Here is a 17,685-nt window from a genome sequence, read left to right as displayed (position 1 = left end):
TAACAAATACATCAGCATTCTGTGATTCACAAATTGTGATGAATTCACAATTATTAAGAGAGCAAGGAAGTCATTAAAATTAGAATGCAATTTTGCATCCCGTCACTTTAAAATAAATAAACAAATAGGTTGCTTCTCAGAACAGAAATTCCCCTCAATGAAAACAACTATTGAGGTAATGTATTTCAGAGTTGCTAATGCAAGGAGTGCTAGCCTTCACCATAGATGGGGAAACACAAGTCCAGATTGAGTAACTGACCACCCCAAGGCTCATATCCAGTGAGTAAGAAAGCAGTACATAGCTGAGCTATTGCTCAGGCCACTTGACAACCCAGGTTTATCTCTCAGTGAAACTCCTTTACATCTTCTGTAACCAAGATTCCAAACTGAATCCAAAGTACACCATCATTTTCAGATAAAAACCTCACTTTTATTCTAGGGACAATATTTAGATCATTCAGTGTAATGTACTTCAATTTCCCTAATCTCCATGCTTCCTCTATTGCTTCTCAGCCACCAAGGTCCTTTTCTGGCCTTGCTTAACACCCCCCCCCCCCCGCCACCAACCCAGCCATCCAACACCACATTCTATTTAAAATCTTCTTTTTCAGTATCTCTGCTTTCATGTGAAAGAAATCCCTCTCCTCCCCTTCTCAAGTTCTAACAACAACAACAAAATCACAAATCTTCCCCCACCGAGTTCCTGGCTTCCAACACCAGTCATTTTGTCCTTTCATATTTTTCAGTCTTCTTAAAGTGACCAGATTTGTGTCTTCTTGCTCTTCTCTTTATTCTATATTCTGTTTTATCAGGCAAAGACATTCTCCAGTTAGCATAAAAAGAAGATTCCCTCAGGATTCACTCTGAACTTTTTATTAATTGTTAATTTGTTTTTCATTTCATTCACATACCACCTGTGTTTCAACTTCTCCTTCCTTTAAGGTCTGAAAAAGTGTATATATTTTCCTCCATTTCTAGAGGCAATTATCTGCTTTTTTTCTCTTGTCTCTTACGCTTCTTTCCATTTGTACAAGTATTGGGATTTCTCCACAAACAATGACTATTTCTCTCTATGTTATATTCTCTAATTTAGGAATTTAAAATTTTCCATAATTTTAACACTCCTACTTGAACATCTATATTTCATATCTATATCTCCTAGTTGAACAACTGTCCAAAAATGCTGATCATATTTCACATTGCTGAGCATCTATACCTGGCCTTTCTATTTCTTCTTCAACTCAATGTCATCAGATCTGCTAAAGTCTACTAAAGCTCCAGGTTTTTTTCTTTTTTATATTTTTTATTGTAATTAATAGAAGGGTTACATTATATTTGTAAGATAGAAGGTGCATTACTTCACATACATTGATACCCTTTCTCATGTCTTGCCTCTCACTCTTAATGTCCTCATTCCATCCATTCTCAATACCTAAGGATTCTGTCTCTCCAGTATCTCCCCATTGATCTCTTCTGAGTCCCATCGCCTCTGCTTCTGGTTAGCTCCTCCTCACCTCTAGCCTGACTTGACATACTGTCAAATGCTGTCAGCCTGTAATTTCTCTCTCTTCTCATCGCACCTGCCAGCTGTTGCCCAAGTAATTTTTTAAACCCATAATTTTGTTATACTTTTCCCATGATGAAAAATACTTCAATATTTTCCCACTGCACCCAGGGATTTGAGGTTAGAACTGTAAAGGTGCTCATATGCAAGTTTGTCTACCCAATTTGCAGCTGAGACAATTAAAGCACTAAGAATTTTAGGAAGTAAATTGAAGGTTTTTCTAGCTCTCCCCAGTGATCTTTTTATTTTGCTTTTGAAAGTTTTAGCATGGACCTTGTATCTGAGTTTTTTTCACACTGTGAACACAAGAAAATAAGCTTAGATAAGTCAACCCACTACATTTTTTAAGCAGAGTTGGCAATTTTTTTTTAATGAACCATCCAATTGTGAGTCTGACAATGTGCTGAAACCTATTTGGTCTTCTGCCCAAACTGCCTCTCATGGGAAAGAGAATGACCCAGCTTCATAAAGCTGAAAAGACTTCTTAGTCATCTGGCATAGTTATCCAAAACAAACAGCAAGAACTGACATTTTGTTACAGGGAGGGAAGTACAGTCACAGATAACAGAGGCACACGCAGTGTGAAAGCTATGAAGAAATGACTTTGAAACAGACAAATAAGGTATCTTCACATCCCTGCCCCACACCTACAATCAAGAGATAGGGAAAAGCTGGAAATGTCACAAATAGCAAGAATATGTTTCATTAACGTCCTTCCAGGTCCATACTCCACAAGGCTTTAGTTACACATCCATTTAAGTTTTTCTTTTAATTCTTCTTCTATTACTTTTACTATTTCATCTTCTATTGTTGTTGTATATACATATTGGTGATCACAAGGATAAAGCTATTTGATTCAAATCAGAATTTTCTGAGTTTACAAAGATGTAATAGTGCTTTGCAGCAGGTTTTAGTTAAAAATTTATTGAGCCACTAGGTTACTTTACATTTATTACAAAACCCACATACACTAATTTAGACTGAACTGTATGGGATAGTCTAGTGTCATAAACCAAAACCCACACTCAGTTTCCTCACCTGTAGAGACCATAGATTTTTATCATGAAGATTATATCCAAAGATTTCTCTAAATGTATTTTCTACTGCAGAGTTTTCGTTCAGTAAATAGTAGCAGTGATAATTGTAATGATTAAACTATACCATGCTTAATAATTTTCTCTTCACACTCCTTGATAAATATATGTCTTCTTAATCAGTTATGATGAATTTTTAATATGTCCTTGAAAAGCAAAATCCCATATTTTCTCTAAAGATGAAACTGAAACCAGCTATGAAAATACTAAATTTTGTTTTTATTAGTATTTTAAATGAAATGTATAAATGTTGCAACATCATTTATACTTTGCTATTACAAAAATGATTAAAAGTTAAACATCTTTTATTTGTGGAGACAATAAAACCAAGGATTTATCCCAGTTTTTATTTTTTTGCCAGTCCTGGAGCTCGAACTCAGGGCCTGAGCACTGTCCTTGGGCTTTCTCAAGGCCTCGCGCTCTACCATTTGAGTCACAGCATCACTTCTGGGTATTTTTTTCTACATATGTAGTACTTAGGTATCAAACCTAGGCAAGCATTCTTAGCACTGGGCCAAACTTCTGCCCTATCCCAGTTTTTAATAGATGATCCCTGTAATTTAAAATCACCAAGGCAAATTGGTCCTCAAATCCACACTTCATTTTGAAATGCACACTTTTATAATACCTTAACTAAGTATATGGAGATGTTACACCTGATAGATGTGTCTGTGGTTTCTAGGGAAAAAGTACATTATCCTGAAGTTTTATTGTTAAGTTATGAGCAGTGATTAGACCCAGAGTTTAAACAAGCACAGCTGTTTGATGAGTTCACTTATGTGACCAGAGGAATTACATAAAGCAAGAATAATAGCAAAGGAAATATCATAACCATGATCTCTCCCCATGTACACCTGCATTTTCAACTACATTGGATTAAGTGCTAAGAATATAACATCAGATATGAACTCATTTTTACATACAGCTTTTATTTCACAATCTTCTTTTTATATTTCAAAACAGGTGGAAATATCATCTCAAAGTATTTTCAAAAATATTAAAATCTTACATGTAGAATTGTGTATGAAGGAGTAAATACTTTCCAAACTTTCTGGTTAATAGTCTACTTTATGTCTTCTCTTGTCTGTAAGCACTTTTCTGGTTTCTATTGGTAGCTTGTTAGGTTCTGAAACGATACTTTAAGGTTTTAGTATATTAACTTATTGTTGATTCTTACTGGATTGCATCAGTATTTCTACCTCTTCAGTTATGAGATAACTGAAGTAAAAGCATGAGTAAAAGTATGGAGAGTTCTTAGCAACCTCATCAGCCCATGAGATAAACCAAAGCCACCTGCTATGCGAACTGACAGAAAAAAATTCTAATGATTCACAAGACTGCTTCTTTTATTTTTTAATAACTAGGTAATGTAAACTTTTAAAGTATTCAATTCCAATCTAACTATTTTGATTGTCTGTTTTTATAGATGGTGGCAGAAGTTAACAGTGAATTTCGAATCCAGGTAAGATACAACAAATAGTTTTTCACAGTTAAAAGAAAAATGATAGGGCATATTGGTTCATACCTGTAATCCTAGTTCACAGAAGAACAAGACAGCAAGATAGGGAGATTGAGTCAAACCTAAGCTTTGAATCAAGGGCCTGTCCCCCTTCTAAAAAAAAAAAGATAAATAATAAATTCATGAAGCAAACAAATCTATTATTTTTCCTAACTTTACAATCACTCCCTCTCCTTCAAAATCTCCAGTGGAGGATGACATTTCTTAGAATATTAATGCATATCACTACTTTATTTCATCCATGCAAGGTAAGAGATTATAACGCTAAAAATGGCACCATCAAGTGGCACTCCATCAGAAGGCAAAAACGTGAGTGGATCAAGTTTGCTGCAGCCTGTCGTGAAGGTGAAGACAACTCTAAGAGAAACCCAATCGCCAAAGTAAGAACCCAAAGCAGAAAACTGAAAGTCACATGAGGGTTAAGTTTGAAAGAACCTGTCTTCCCCATATCCTGTGAGCCTATCTTTCTCAGAAGTTTATGATACAGAGTAAAACTATCATTATTCCGATTATGAAAACTGAAATCCCTAACAGGGTAAATTAAGAAAGCTAGATATTCAGATAAACAGTTAAATGCTGATTTATATCACTGGCAACATAAATACGTATAAGCATGGATCACTTGTCTCTAAATAAGAAAAAATATATTCAGTAATTCAAAGAATAGTCTCACTTTTGATATACTTCAAGAAACCACTTCAACATGTATGCTTTATAATTTAGAAATTAAGTTGGATTTTTGTGTTTATTCATGACTTTCGCAATGTATCCTTTTTATTTTTTTATTTCATTTTCCCTTATCTTTCCTCCACACACACATCCCACAAAGATTCACTCATATGCACACATACAAAGTAATACAGATACACACTGACAAACATATATCCATTCATACAGGTAGAGATAGAGACTTCCTAGAAAGCTTTTCTTATTGTCAGTCTTTAATTTCAAAGAAAGTTTTAATTTCTATAAGCATTTGAGGGGTTTTACTTTCTTACCAAATTTCCTATCTTCAGAAGTAACTTTTATTTCAAATAACTTTTGTCACTTCTACAAGTCCATATAAGCTACTTCCAATATTTTATATTTTTTAAGTTTTAAATTTAAAGATCAAAGTTCTGTGGGAAGGGGTCACAATGTTCAAGAAGTAAAGTACTCATTACCTTATGAATGTAACTGTAACTAACACCTCTATGCATTAACCTAATAATAAAAGAAAATAAAAAAGATCTAAGTTCTGTAAAAGCCATATTATTGAACTCTTCTAGAAGGCAAAGAGTTCCCTACCATAAACTCAGTGCTAGCATGGAGACAGAAATAATACAAGATAATGACAGGTTTATTGGGGTGATATTTTACTTTTTATTATTTAGTAGAAATAGAAATGGGACCTATGTTATTGCACTGTCAGTTCCCATTAAAATACTGCATTTATGCTTCAGTGACCATGAAAACACAAAACCTATTTCATTTATTTAGGAAAATCATTCTGTTTTCAACTTTTCACAAATGATGCTTCTCAAGGAAAACGGTTGTCATATATCAAACTGAGCTCCTTATACCTTCCCAGTCATATTCCACTGTGTTCTTCCTGCAGATTCACTCAGATTGTGCTGCAAACCAGCCAGTCACCTACCGCATCTCTGGAGTAGGAATTGATCAGCCACCTTATGGGATCTTCATCATTAACCAAAAAACTGGTGAAATTAATATAACATCCATAGTTGACCGGGAAGTCACTCCTTTTTTCATTGTAAGTGGGTGCCATGTGAGTGTGTGTGTGTGTGTGTGTGTGTGTGTGTGTGTGTGTTCAAGATTAAATTATTCTTAGAAAATCTTAAACTCCAGATCATGCTCAATTTGATTTCAAGAGCCAAAGTATGTTTCACTTAGCTGTGGGCAAATCTGACAGCTTGTAGTTGGCTCCTATTGCACGCTAGGCTATTTTAGAGGGTAAATGGAAGAAAAAGTAAATATGTAATTTTGCTTTTTGAAAAAATTCCAGTTGAGAATGATGGCTTCTTTCCACTCCTAGAAGGAATAAAGATTCTGGAGCTCACAAAGGATTCTTCCTAAATGGACAGGCTGCAGTATAAATTTCTGATGCTCAGGCAGAAGCTCCCACAAGCCTCAAGTGTGTTCTTTCTTCAGGCCCTCAACCTCACCTCACTTTGAGCAGCCGGGATAAAGGGCAACTCTACCCAAAAGATGGAGGACATTTATCCCAACTGAATTCTTTTTCTTCCATGCAGAAATGTTTCTTCATTAAAGCCAACAGTAGATTCATTTTGGACCTTTTCCCATAGATCATCCTAATACATTTTCCATTGTTCTGTAATTACCTTTTTCTTCAAGAACTTTATTTTTATTTATGTATTTTTGATTGTGGAGCAGGGGCTCTGTCTCTGAGCTCTCTTTTTCAAGGCTCGTGCTGTACCACTTGAGCCACGGCGACACTTCCAATTTTTGAGTGATTAATTGGAGATGAGTCTCATGGGGACTTTTCTGCTGGCTGGCTTTAAACCATGATCCTCCGATCTCACCTCCTCAACAGCTAGGATTAGAAGTGGGAGCTACCTGCACCTGGCATTCTTTCTTTCACTAAAGAACTTTTTATCAGCTTTCATTTTTCATTTCTTTTCTGATTGCTCCACGGTCTACTTTCATTTTCACTTATCACTATAAGCAGCGTTCATTTTAATACATAAAAATAATGACTTTTAAACCCTTTCTTTGATCCATCTTCTAGTAACATGTCAATGACACATATCCCTTAAACACCTTAAACAGTAACTATACACTGCTGTTTTGTCCCTTTGTAGTTAAAAGATTACATCAAATCCTTAGCCTTCAAATCCAAATATATATTCTTGCCCAAGTATATACAATGACTTTTCTTGAAGATCTCTCTCTCTCCCTCTTTCTCTCTCTCTCTCTCTCTCTCTCTCTCTCTCTCTCTCTCTCTCTATATATATATATATATATATATATATATATATATATATATTCTAGTGATGTGTGTGTGTGTGTGTGTGTGCGCGCCAGTAGTGGAACTTGAACTCAGGTCCTTGTATTATCACAGAGCTTTTTTTTTTTAACTCAAGGCACTAACTACTTGAACTACTTCTTTCCTCTATTTTGGACATTTCCCTGGTTAATTGGAGAGAAATCTCTTGATTGTCTACCTACACTGGCTTCAAACGGCGATCCTCAGATCTCAGCCTTCTGAGTAGCTAGAGTAACAGGTATGAGCCACTCCTGGGCTCATTATACTTTTATACAAAATGCACATATGTGAAATGGATAGAATTCTCAACACATGTGAGAGAGTTTATCTTATACCTATACACACTTCAAATGATCATAATACTACTACTAATAAACACTCACAGAGCCATTACCCAGGTTAAAAATGCTACATTCCTTGAAGTTTCTAGGAGATTTTACTTTACTTCATTCTCCCCTAACCCTACTTCCTAATTTCAAACACAGCATTATTATCACTGTTTGTTTCCTCATCAAATTCTCTTGGGACATTGCCAATTCCTAGCTCTGTCTGTTGAAATTTACGTTTAATGTTTTTGTCCCATTACATTTTCCTACCAATTCATTATTTCATTCTTCTTATATTTTATTAGGCTGCCTTCTCTTCAATGGTATTTTCTGCTCATGTTTGCCTTATCTTATTGAATACCTACATACATACATATATATATATATATGTATGCACATACATGTGCTTATGGCTGTATTTATAGTCTCACAAAATAATAATTGTGTTTTTTATTTCTCTTCTAATTTCTCACAAGGCATAACATAATACTTTTCTAAAAATTAAGAACATGATAATTATGTGTTTCACCATATAATTATTCTTCTTTCCCAGATCTACTGCCGTGCTCTCAACGCACAGGGCCAAGACTTAGAGAGACCTCTTGAGCTGAGAGTGAGAGTAATGGATGTAAATGACAATGCGCCAGTATTTTCCATGGATACATTTATAGGCCAAATAGAAGAAAACTCTAATGCAAGTAAGTAGCTTTTAAGTAAACAAAACTCTACTGGTTTCCAGGTCAGTCTTAATGGCCAGGAAATTGCAGGCTAATCTATGTGAAGGTAAACATCACAAATATTAGAACGAAGCTACAGAAAGACATCCAGAACAGAGACGTTCTCTCAGTTAGGGAGGAAGTTCCAAGCAGTTCTCCAAAGTGGGAAGAACTTACTCATGCTACCTACCTCTTTAAGAGAACCCCATTAAGATACTCCTAAAACATTTTGCTCAATGGTGGAGGTGGCATGGAGATGAGAATTTATCCTTCATGTCTAAATCTGTGGAAAGGCAAAACAAACCATACCTGATGTATACTGTTTTTTAAGGTACTTTTCATTGAAATTTAATACTTAGACCTCTTTTTAATCCCCTTGGTAGTAGCTGAGTTTGAACCCAGGACCCTCTACCTACTAGACAGTCATTGTGATAGTAGATCCACTCCTCCAACTTTTTATTTTGCTCTGGTTATCTGTAAAATAGTCTCAGTGTTTGGTTTGGGCTAACTTGGACTATAATCCTCCTTTTTACAGTGTTAGCTGAGCTGACAAGTGCACAGCACCCTATCTCCATATCTAGCTTTTCTTCCTATAGAGCTGGCGACTTATGAACACGTTTTACTCACATCAAATTGTGATCCTCACAATCTCAGTCTCCTGAGTAGCTTGGATGACAGTTACCACCACAGTTCTATGGTATTTTTTATTTCTTTATGGGTTCTATTGCACAATTCAATACCTAGTATAATTTATAATATTCAATTTTGTCACAAGCATTTTCATTTCTTCAACTATTAATCACTTCTATGGGTTAAGAATTTTGTATTCATCCTTTCTAGTCATTTTGAACTGCACCATAAATTGTTGGAACTGATAATTACTCTATCGTGTTAAGGAAGAACCAGAAGTAATTCCTCCACTCTGTGTTTTGAATGCTTTCAGTGAACTTCTTAAAGATCATTTTGTTGTTAAATAGTGAGGCATTCAACTACAAATACCACATGTTCTGACTCATTCATGGAAACCAATAAACCAACCTGGTAGAAGAATGAAAAGGAAAAGTGGTCACTGGAGATGGAAAGAACAAGAGGGAGGGGTAGTAGGAAAAAGAAAAACGGTTTCAAAGTCATGCATCAAAATTCATTCCATACATTCTGATTTGAGTTCAAAAGCTTTTGTTGATAGATGTTAATGCAAACAAACATTAAAACAAAAATATGAAGTCAAAACTTTAATATACCACAGAATGTTTGAACTTCTAAGTAATTTCTTATCTGTCTCAGAGCTCTCACATTACATTCTCAATTCATTAAAAAGTATGTCTATGTCTTGATATTTTAAACAATTGCTAAAAAAATTCTCATTGTAGAAATTCACTCAATATGCAAATGAAGAAGGGAATGAAAACTCATCTTTGTTCTTCCTAGTACTATTCTGTGGAGATAAGCTTTTCCACCAATTACTAGACATATACTTTTATAGTTACATAAAAGTAAGTAAACCTTTAAGGACATAACTAGAATTTTCTGTATACTAATCCACATGATTTTGGTTAATTATATTCTCAATATATTTACATATCAGAACAAGTAGACTCCTCCAATCTAAAAAGTTACAACGGATTTTGTTATGTGGATGTGCCATAATTAATTGCCAATAAGAACATTTAAAAATTATACTAAAATGAACAGAGTTGGAGAGAGGGGGAAAAAAGAAAGAAGACAGGAGAGAGGAGGGGAATAGAAGGAGGAAGTAGAAAAGAGGGGGATCGTGCCCTTTGCACTTGTAGAAACTTATGTTTGAAAAAAGATTGAGAAGGAAAACCATCTAGTTTGGGAATTTATATTGACAGCTTTCTTGTTCTCCAGTGGCCTTCATTAAAATTGCTGGTATGTTTTCTGAAAAAAATAAAGAACATCACAATCTGCACATCTAAAGACAGTAACAATATTCATTAACAGTAAATTACTAGGTAGGAACGTTATATAATTTTCTCTCATGAGCTTTGTACTTCTCACAGGTCCTTTGTGAAATGGTTTTAATATCACCCTCATTTATGAATGTGGAAAATGAGGACAAGATCATACACCTAGAAAGAGAAAGTATTTAAGCAGAGGAAAAGTTACTGTAGTTTTACTGTCACTTTGTTTTACTATAAGCATTCTAAGAAGAGACAAATTATACTTTAATTAAAAAAAAATCAGAACACCAAAAAAGACATTTTTTTGCTCCTCGCAGTAAATCTGTAAGCTCCTAATAAAATGTAGTCTTTTACCAAGACCAAGGTAACAAAAGCAAATAAGATATTGATGTTATGAACTTCTATAATAGGAAGGCAATAAAATGCATATTACATGGTGGTACACCGGTGTACCATTAGAGAGGTTATACACAGTATTGTAACAAAAATGTAAATTTTATATTTGCAATCAATTTTCCTTAATTTCTAGATACACTGGTGATGAGACTCAATGCAACCGACGCAGATGAACCAAACAATTTGAACTCAAAAATCGCCTTCAAGATCATAAGACAAGAGCCTTCAGATGCACCAATGTTCATCATCAACAGATACACTGGAGAAATTCGGACAATGAACAATTTCATAGACAGAGAAGTAAATTGTTTTTGTTTACGTGGGAATTCACATGAAGGAACTAACTCTAAAAATGAGGATACTTGTGAGGAAAGATAAGACCATGTCTTTCAATTTTAATTATATGATCATTTTATATAATATGAGAAATACTTTCAATGAACAATGAAGATTATTTAATTATATTTTATTCTGACATTTCATTTATCAATTAATTAGGGTTTAAGAAAGTTAGATTGTATAATGTAACCCTTCTATTAATTACAATAAAAAACATATGAAAAGGAAAAAGAAAGTTAGATTGTGAAAGCACGGGTAGCAACAAAGGCTCCATTTGAAAAAGAAAGGTGTATTACAGAAGGAAATAAATGAAATACTTGTCATTGTGTCCTTATTGGCATGTTACAATACATGTGAACAACATAGTACAGACTCCTAAACTATGTATGCTACATATACATTGAATACATATATGTGTTTGTCTGTATATGTATACGTGGTTTCATATGTATATAGACATGTATGTGAGGATATTTTATTTTATAATATATACAATTCAATTCATTTTTCATTATTATAGGTTTTAAGATGTCAATCTCCCTAGTAATGTCTTCTAAGTCTAAGATAAATCAGAATTGTTCTATTTTTTCTGTTACAGTGTTGAAGTTTCCTAATTCTCATTATTTTCTTGTTTGGAAAATATCTTTAGGAGAAATTATCTTACCATTGTTCCTCTTTCAAAGTCACTGAAATATCCCAGTGAGATATCTTTAATATATAATAGCTTTAGTGGGAGTGAACTCTAAAAAAGAGGCATCTGAAGGAAAAGAACTTGGCCATCATTATAAAGATGGGAACCATCAAGAAATTTCAAGATGTATTTAATAATGAATGCTTTGAAGTTATACCCGTGACTGTGAATCACTATGTATATATTCATGAGTCTGGGAAAAGTTCCTTAGTTTTTACCAACTTCTAAAATTTTAAGTACCTTTGAAGAAAATCAAGAATAGCCACATGACTAATAACTCCACTGCCATAACGCTCTACCCACTCTCAGTATAAAAGTCATTGTGTCCACTCCTTCCCTTGTATAATCAGAAAGTGATTAGTTATGGGATGTGTGTGGCATTTACATGCTATAAATCCTTTACGAACCTTGATCTCTCACCTCTGGATTGTTCTGTTCCATCTTACCCTTTATAAACCTTTCCAGCATCTGGGCCTATTATGCATAAGAAGAAACAGGCTTTTCTTTAAAAAGATTGCTTGCCTTAATGAACGAACAATGTTAATTATTGGACACAGAACTGTCAACTTCCATATTGACACATGAGAGATTTGTGGAGTGTTACTATTTTGAAATACCTCTTTACTTTCTCCTAGACTTAGGACATTATTAAGCAAATATTTTTAAAGACGTAAAAATAGAGACTGTGTATGCCTGGTGTGATATTGCTTGTGATTTGTGTCTTTAGCAATATTCTCAGTATTCTCTTACTGTGAGAGGCTCTGATCGAGATGGCGGAGCAGATGGCATGTCAGCAGAGTGCGAATGCAACATTAAAATCCTTGACGTTAATGATAACATCCCCTACATGGAGCAGCCTTCGGTACGTATTCATTCTTGAAAGCTAAATGGAGTAATTTTCAGTTCATGATATTGAAAACTCACTTTCAACAATTCTTTGTGCAGATGATCTGGTGGTCAGCGTCATCCTGTCCAAAGGAGAAAACACACATTTTTCTTGTATTTGTTTACAAAATATGAAAATATATACTTCAGTAATGGAAGTGTATGAATATAAATTTTTCAAACTTTGGAAATATAATTTCTGAATAATGAACAATTGTTGATTTTTCACCATAACCTTGCTCAAGTTCTCTCATCCCGTCTTTTGTGTTGATTTTGGGTTTTGTGGTTTCTTGTTTCAGTATGCCATAAGTATTGAAGAAAATGCTCTACATTCAGAGCTGCTCCAGATCAGAGTAATTGATTTGGATGAGGAATACTCAGCAAACTGGATAGCAGTCATTTTCTTTATCTCTGGAAATGAAGGAGGTTGGTTTGATATAGAAATGAATGAAAGAACAAACGTAGGAATTCTAAAGGTTGTTAAGGTATGATATAATTATGCTAAATACATTTCAATTTTAAAATCATTTTTATAAAAGTATTAAGTTTAACCATCAGATGATATTAATATTTTACAAGCCAGTCCATGAAGTAATTTTTAAAGTGCTATGTCATAAAGTTATGTATGATCCAAAGCTTTTATACATAGTCAAAATGATAGTTATTTTATAATTTTATGAATTGTGGAATGAAAATAATACTTGATTATTTTATGATGTAAGAAATTTTCCTATAATATATTGAGGAAACTAATTCATTCATATACATATATATATTGCTCAATTGTTCAAATTAGTCACCTTTACATAAGTGAAATTTCTTCTCAATAGTTCCTTATATGTAAAGCTAGTCAAATGGGAAACCCCCATATATTTGATGGACATTTTGTTATAAATGAAGCAACTTTCTGTGAAACATGATTTTGTTTTGTCGGTGGTGGGGCTTGAACTCTGGACCTGGAGCGCTCTCCTTGAATTCTTCAGCTTAAGGCTATAGCCCTACCCCTTGAGCGACAGCGCTAGTTTTCTAGTGGTTAATTGGAGATAAGAGTCTCATGGACTTTAGTACTGAGCTGGCTTTGAACCTCGATCCTCATATCTCAGCCTCCTGAGTTCCTAGAATTACAGGCATGACCAATGAGCCCAGCAAAGCATGAAATATTTTTTACATGAATTGTCTTTGTACTACATAATATAGATTTTAACCTTTTATTATTTTAAGTAGTTAATTTAGTTAGTGAACAATTAGGGTTTTTGTCATATGTTTTCAATAGGTCTGGGACAGCTAGATTTTTCTTACTGTATATATTCTTTGTATACTCATTAAATTACAGATAAAGGTAGTATTGGATTTGTATGGATTTACATTTAGCTATAGGAAGTAGAAAAGCATGCATGAGAAGCCATTTACATTTTTTTATTCTCAAAGAATGTCTTTTTCTTCTGAATTGTTTTTCTTATAGTAAAACGGTTTTACTCTATATTTTCTAGCCACTAGATTATGAAGCTATGCAGAGTCTGCAACTAAGCCTCGGTGTTAGAAATAAAGCTGAATTTCATCAATCAATTATGTCTCAGTATAAACTCACAGCAACTGCAGTCTCTGTGACTGTGAGAAATGTAGTTGAAGGCTCAGTCTTCCGCCCAGGTTCAAAGACATATGTGGTAAACAGCCAAATGGGTGCAAACTACAAGGTTGGAGACTTCGTAGCTACTGACCTGGACACAGGTCGGCCTTCAACAACTGTTAGGTAAGAATGACATTTGCCTTGAACATTAAAATCACATGGAACTTAACAACCATACCTTCCTTTTTAGAAATTTTGAATTATTCCATTGGATTTGTTTAATTAATACATGCTTTGTGATTTGGAAACGATCATTCAGTGGCAAAAAGTACTGGCTACTGAATTACTATTAATGGTTAATGTGACATAAAGATTTGTGAAAGAAGTGGAAATAGTGGAAATGATATACTGGGAAAGTTTCGGTACTCTGCTCCAGTATTTTTTTTGCCAGTCCTAGTCCTTGAATTCAGGGCCTGGGCACTGTCCTTGAGCTTTCTCAAAGCTAGTCTCGAACACTTGAGCCACCGTACCACTTTCAGATTTTTCCTATGTATGTGATACAAAGGAATTCAACCCAGGTCTTTGTGCATGCTAGGCAAGCACTCTACCACTAGGCCAAGCTCCCAGCCCCAAGTAACTGATTTTTTAAAGTTCACTTATTTTAATGTTTAAAAATATATACTTATTGTAAAAGTAATGTACAGAGGGATACTGTTACATAAGTCAGGTAATGCGTACACTTCTTTTTGGACAATATCACCCCTTCCCCTGCTCTCACCCAGTTTTCCCCTCCTGTCCCGAGCTACAAGCTCTATGGTTCGTTTTCCACACGATATCTGGTGAGTAGCAGTGCTGCATTCGTTCACCCTTTGTCGTGCCTTCCTCTTATCCCCAAAACATATTAACTTACAAACAATACCAAAGGTAAAGAAAACAGAGCAACTCTACTTCTTGTAGTTCATTTCTAGAAATGTAATTTCATGTGACTGAAGCTTTTGAGCCTCTTCTAAGCATATCCTCCGTTGGTCTCACTGTGTGAATGTCTAGAGACCTGTATAATTTATCACATCATTTTTTTTTGGTCTTTTATCATCCAGTATACTAACTTCATTTTTAGGCACATTGTCATCATAACAAATGAGGAAAGCCATGCAGCTATGTTTCTTTGGGTCGGCTTACTTTGCTTAATATAAAGAAAGAATGGATTGAGCAAATGTAGTATATATGTATAATAGAATTCTATTCTTCCATCAGAAAGAATCATCTAGTTTATTGGCCATTTAGCTGGCTATCATACCCCCGCCTCCTACCCAAGGAAGATCTTATCACACTGATTTTTCTGCTGCAACATTGCCCCGTTTGAAATCAATTAGATTTAATTAAGTAATTCAAGTTAATTTCTTGACTTGAATCAGCACTAAATTTTAGTCAGTAACTTTGGTATGAAAAAGTAGTTATTGTCTTAAAGAAAAGCACAAGGTGCCATTTGTTTTTAATTTTGTGTCTCATCTTCCATGTAAGCAGGAAATCCCTGTGTGGTGGGGGAGGCATATGTGACCTTGATCAAGAATAAGTGGTGTCCTACTAATGTGGTAAAATTCTCTCTGCACGTTCTCCTCACACAGTGTGACTCTTCCTAGTTTTGTTGCTTCATGACTGGGCCATACGTACTCATCAGACTCCTTGTACTCTCCCTAGTAAGGGTTCCTGAAGTCCTTCCCAGCTGGGCGTCTCTCTCAGTTCTGTTTCCTAAGTTTCACACACCTGAGACAGAGTTCGTGTTTGTTACATAAGTGTCTAATTGATGAGGAAAACACACTAAAGTCAGTGTTGAAGACTGAACACCACAGGCTGGATTTGCAAAGAAAGAGTATGGCTTGGAATCTGAAATCAGTCCTGAAAGTCATGGTGTGTGAAGGGAGGAATGGAAACAAAGCACAGGACAAGCTGATACAGTGAAGCTTGTTTGCTTTTATTTCTGTTATTGTTTACTGTTTGATTTTGTTGTGGTGGTTGTTTGGTTTGTTTTGGTTTAACTGGATAAGTTTAGGATTAGTAGTAGTTCAGGAAATCCCAGGATCAACGTCTTCTTGCTACCAAACAGAAATATGACTGCTAACATAAAAGAAGTATTCTGCCATTCCTGGCATTAAGAAATTCTACCAGAAGTAGTTTCTTAGTAATTTGTATTTTTCTGCTGGGCATGATGGTACATACCTGTAATGCCAGCACTTGGGAGGCTATGGCAGGAGTTCAAGGCCAGCCTGAGCTATAAAGCAAGACTCTCAATAATGATAATAATAATAATAATAATTTCATTTTCTTATTAATAATTCTTTTTTTAGATTAAGGCATTGATCTACTTCTAAATGGTCTTATATAACTTGTGTACCTGAATTTCTTTTCCTAGTAATAGAAAACTCTATCCATTAATTCCAAGTACTAAAAGAATAATGCATTTTATAATTTACAAAATCTTCTGATTTTAATCTAGCTAACATTCATGTATATTTTATTCAAACATAGATATGTAATGGGAAATAACCCAGGTGACCTGCTGGCTGTTGACTCGAGAACAGGCATAATCACTTTGAGAAACAGAGTGACCAAGCAACAGTATGACAGACTTCAGGGAAGATACGAAGGAACAATTCTGTCCATAGATGGTAAGGAGTCAACCTAACTGCTTTTTCTTCTGGAGGAAACTATACATACATACAGTAGGATACAAATTATTTATTATTGTTCTTTTTATTATAGTTTATTGTTGGGATCATGTATAGAGGAGTTACAGTTACGTTTGTCTGGTATTGGGTACATTACTTCTCCAGCTCTCAAACATTGATATCCCTTCTTTTATTGTTTGTTTGGTTTTTTTTTTTTTTTTGCTTTTTTTGTTGTTGTTGTTTTTTGCCAGTCCTGGGCTTAAGCTCAGGGCCTGAGCATTGTCCTTGGACTTTCTCAAGGCTAGAGCTCTACCACTTGAGCCTCAGCACCACTTCCATCTTTTTTCTATGTATGTGGTACTGAGGAAACGAACTTGGGTCTTTGTGCATGCTAGGCAAGCATTCTACCACTATTCTCTTATTTTTGTCCCCTTCCCCTCCCTCCACTCCCTCCCAAAGTTCTTATTTGTCCCGTTCCCTTCTCTATTTCAAATAAACAAATAAACAGATCTGACTTTGTTACCTGTTACATTGTATATACATTTATTTGTTTATTATGCTTTTAAAAAGTGGAATGACAGGCCAGGAGTTTAGCCTAGTGGTACAGTGCTTGCCTTGCATGTACAAAGGCCCGGGTTCGATTCCTCTGTACCACATACATAGAAAAAAAGCCAGAAGTGGTGCAGAAACACAAGTGGTAGAGCTTTAGCCTTGAGAAAGTGCAGAAAGTACAAGGACAGTGCTCTGACCCTGAGCTCAAGCCCAGGACTGGCAAAAAAAAAAAAAAAAGTGGAATGACTCATGGGTATTTCAGTAGAACAGAAATAACAAGATAACAAGTAGCTTTTAGACATTTAATTCAGATAATCAAAAAATCAACTGAGTTGTTTCCAATCCAACTGTGGATTAAGATGTTGTTTTTTTGTTTGTTTCTTTTGCTTCCTTGTATACTTTTCAAATTATACTGAATGTCCAACTATTTATAATAAATAT

The 17,685-nt window shown here is 34.8% G+C and overlaps 1 protein-coding gene and 1 long non-coding RNA gene across 3 annotated transcripts in view; one reads left to right on the top strand and one right to left on the bottom strand.

The window, feature by feature from the left end:
• Window positions 1-17,685, bottom strand: part of LOC150049790 (uncharacterized) — a 153,430-nt gene that overhangs the window by 44,100 nt on the left and 91,645 nt on the right. The gene's annotated exons all lie outside the window — the stretch shown is intronic.
• Window positions 1-17,685, top strand: part of Dsg1 (desmoglein 1) — a 31,863-nt gene that overhangs the window by 5,377 nt on the left and 8,801 nt on the right. Inside the window, exons 2-10 of one of the 2 annotated variants that reach the window (XM_090353293.1) lie at window positions 4,085-4,120; window positions 4,426-4,557; window positions 5,775-5,930; window positions 8,064-8,208; window positions 10,678-10,844; window positions 12,302-12,436; window positions 12,759-12,944; window positions 13,950-14,204; window positions 16,521-16,692. In XM_090353293.1, the coding sequence (XP_090209419.1) occupies window positions 4,085-4,120; window positions 4,426-4,557; window positions 5,775-5,930; window positions 8,064-8,208; window positions 10,678-10,844; window positions 12,302-12,436; window positions 12,759-12,944; window positions 13,950-14,204; window positions 16,521-16,692 (1,384 nt within the window). Of the gene's footprint in view, window positions 1-4,084; window positions 4,121-4,425; window positions 4,558-5,774; window positions 5,931-8,063; window positions 8,209-10,677; window positions 10,845-12,301; window positions 12,437-12,758; window positions 12,945-13,949; window positions 14,210-16,520; window positions 16,693-17,685 lie in introns of both variants that reach the window. The other variant, XM_090353292.1, reaches the window with a different exon arrangement.

Source organism: Megascapheus bottae, chromosome 19 (assembly GCF_031878675.1).
Source record: "Megascapheus bottae isolate mThoBot1 chromosome 19, mThoBot2.hap1, whole genome shotgun sequence".
In the NCBI taxonomy this organism is placed as follows: domain Eukaryota; kingdom Metazoa; phylum Chordata; class Mammalia; order Rodentia; family Geomyidae; genus Megascapheus; species Megascapheus bottae.
Note: the sequence above shows the minus strand (reverse complement) of the source record. Positions and strands in the feature narration are given on the sequence as shown.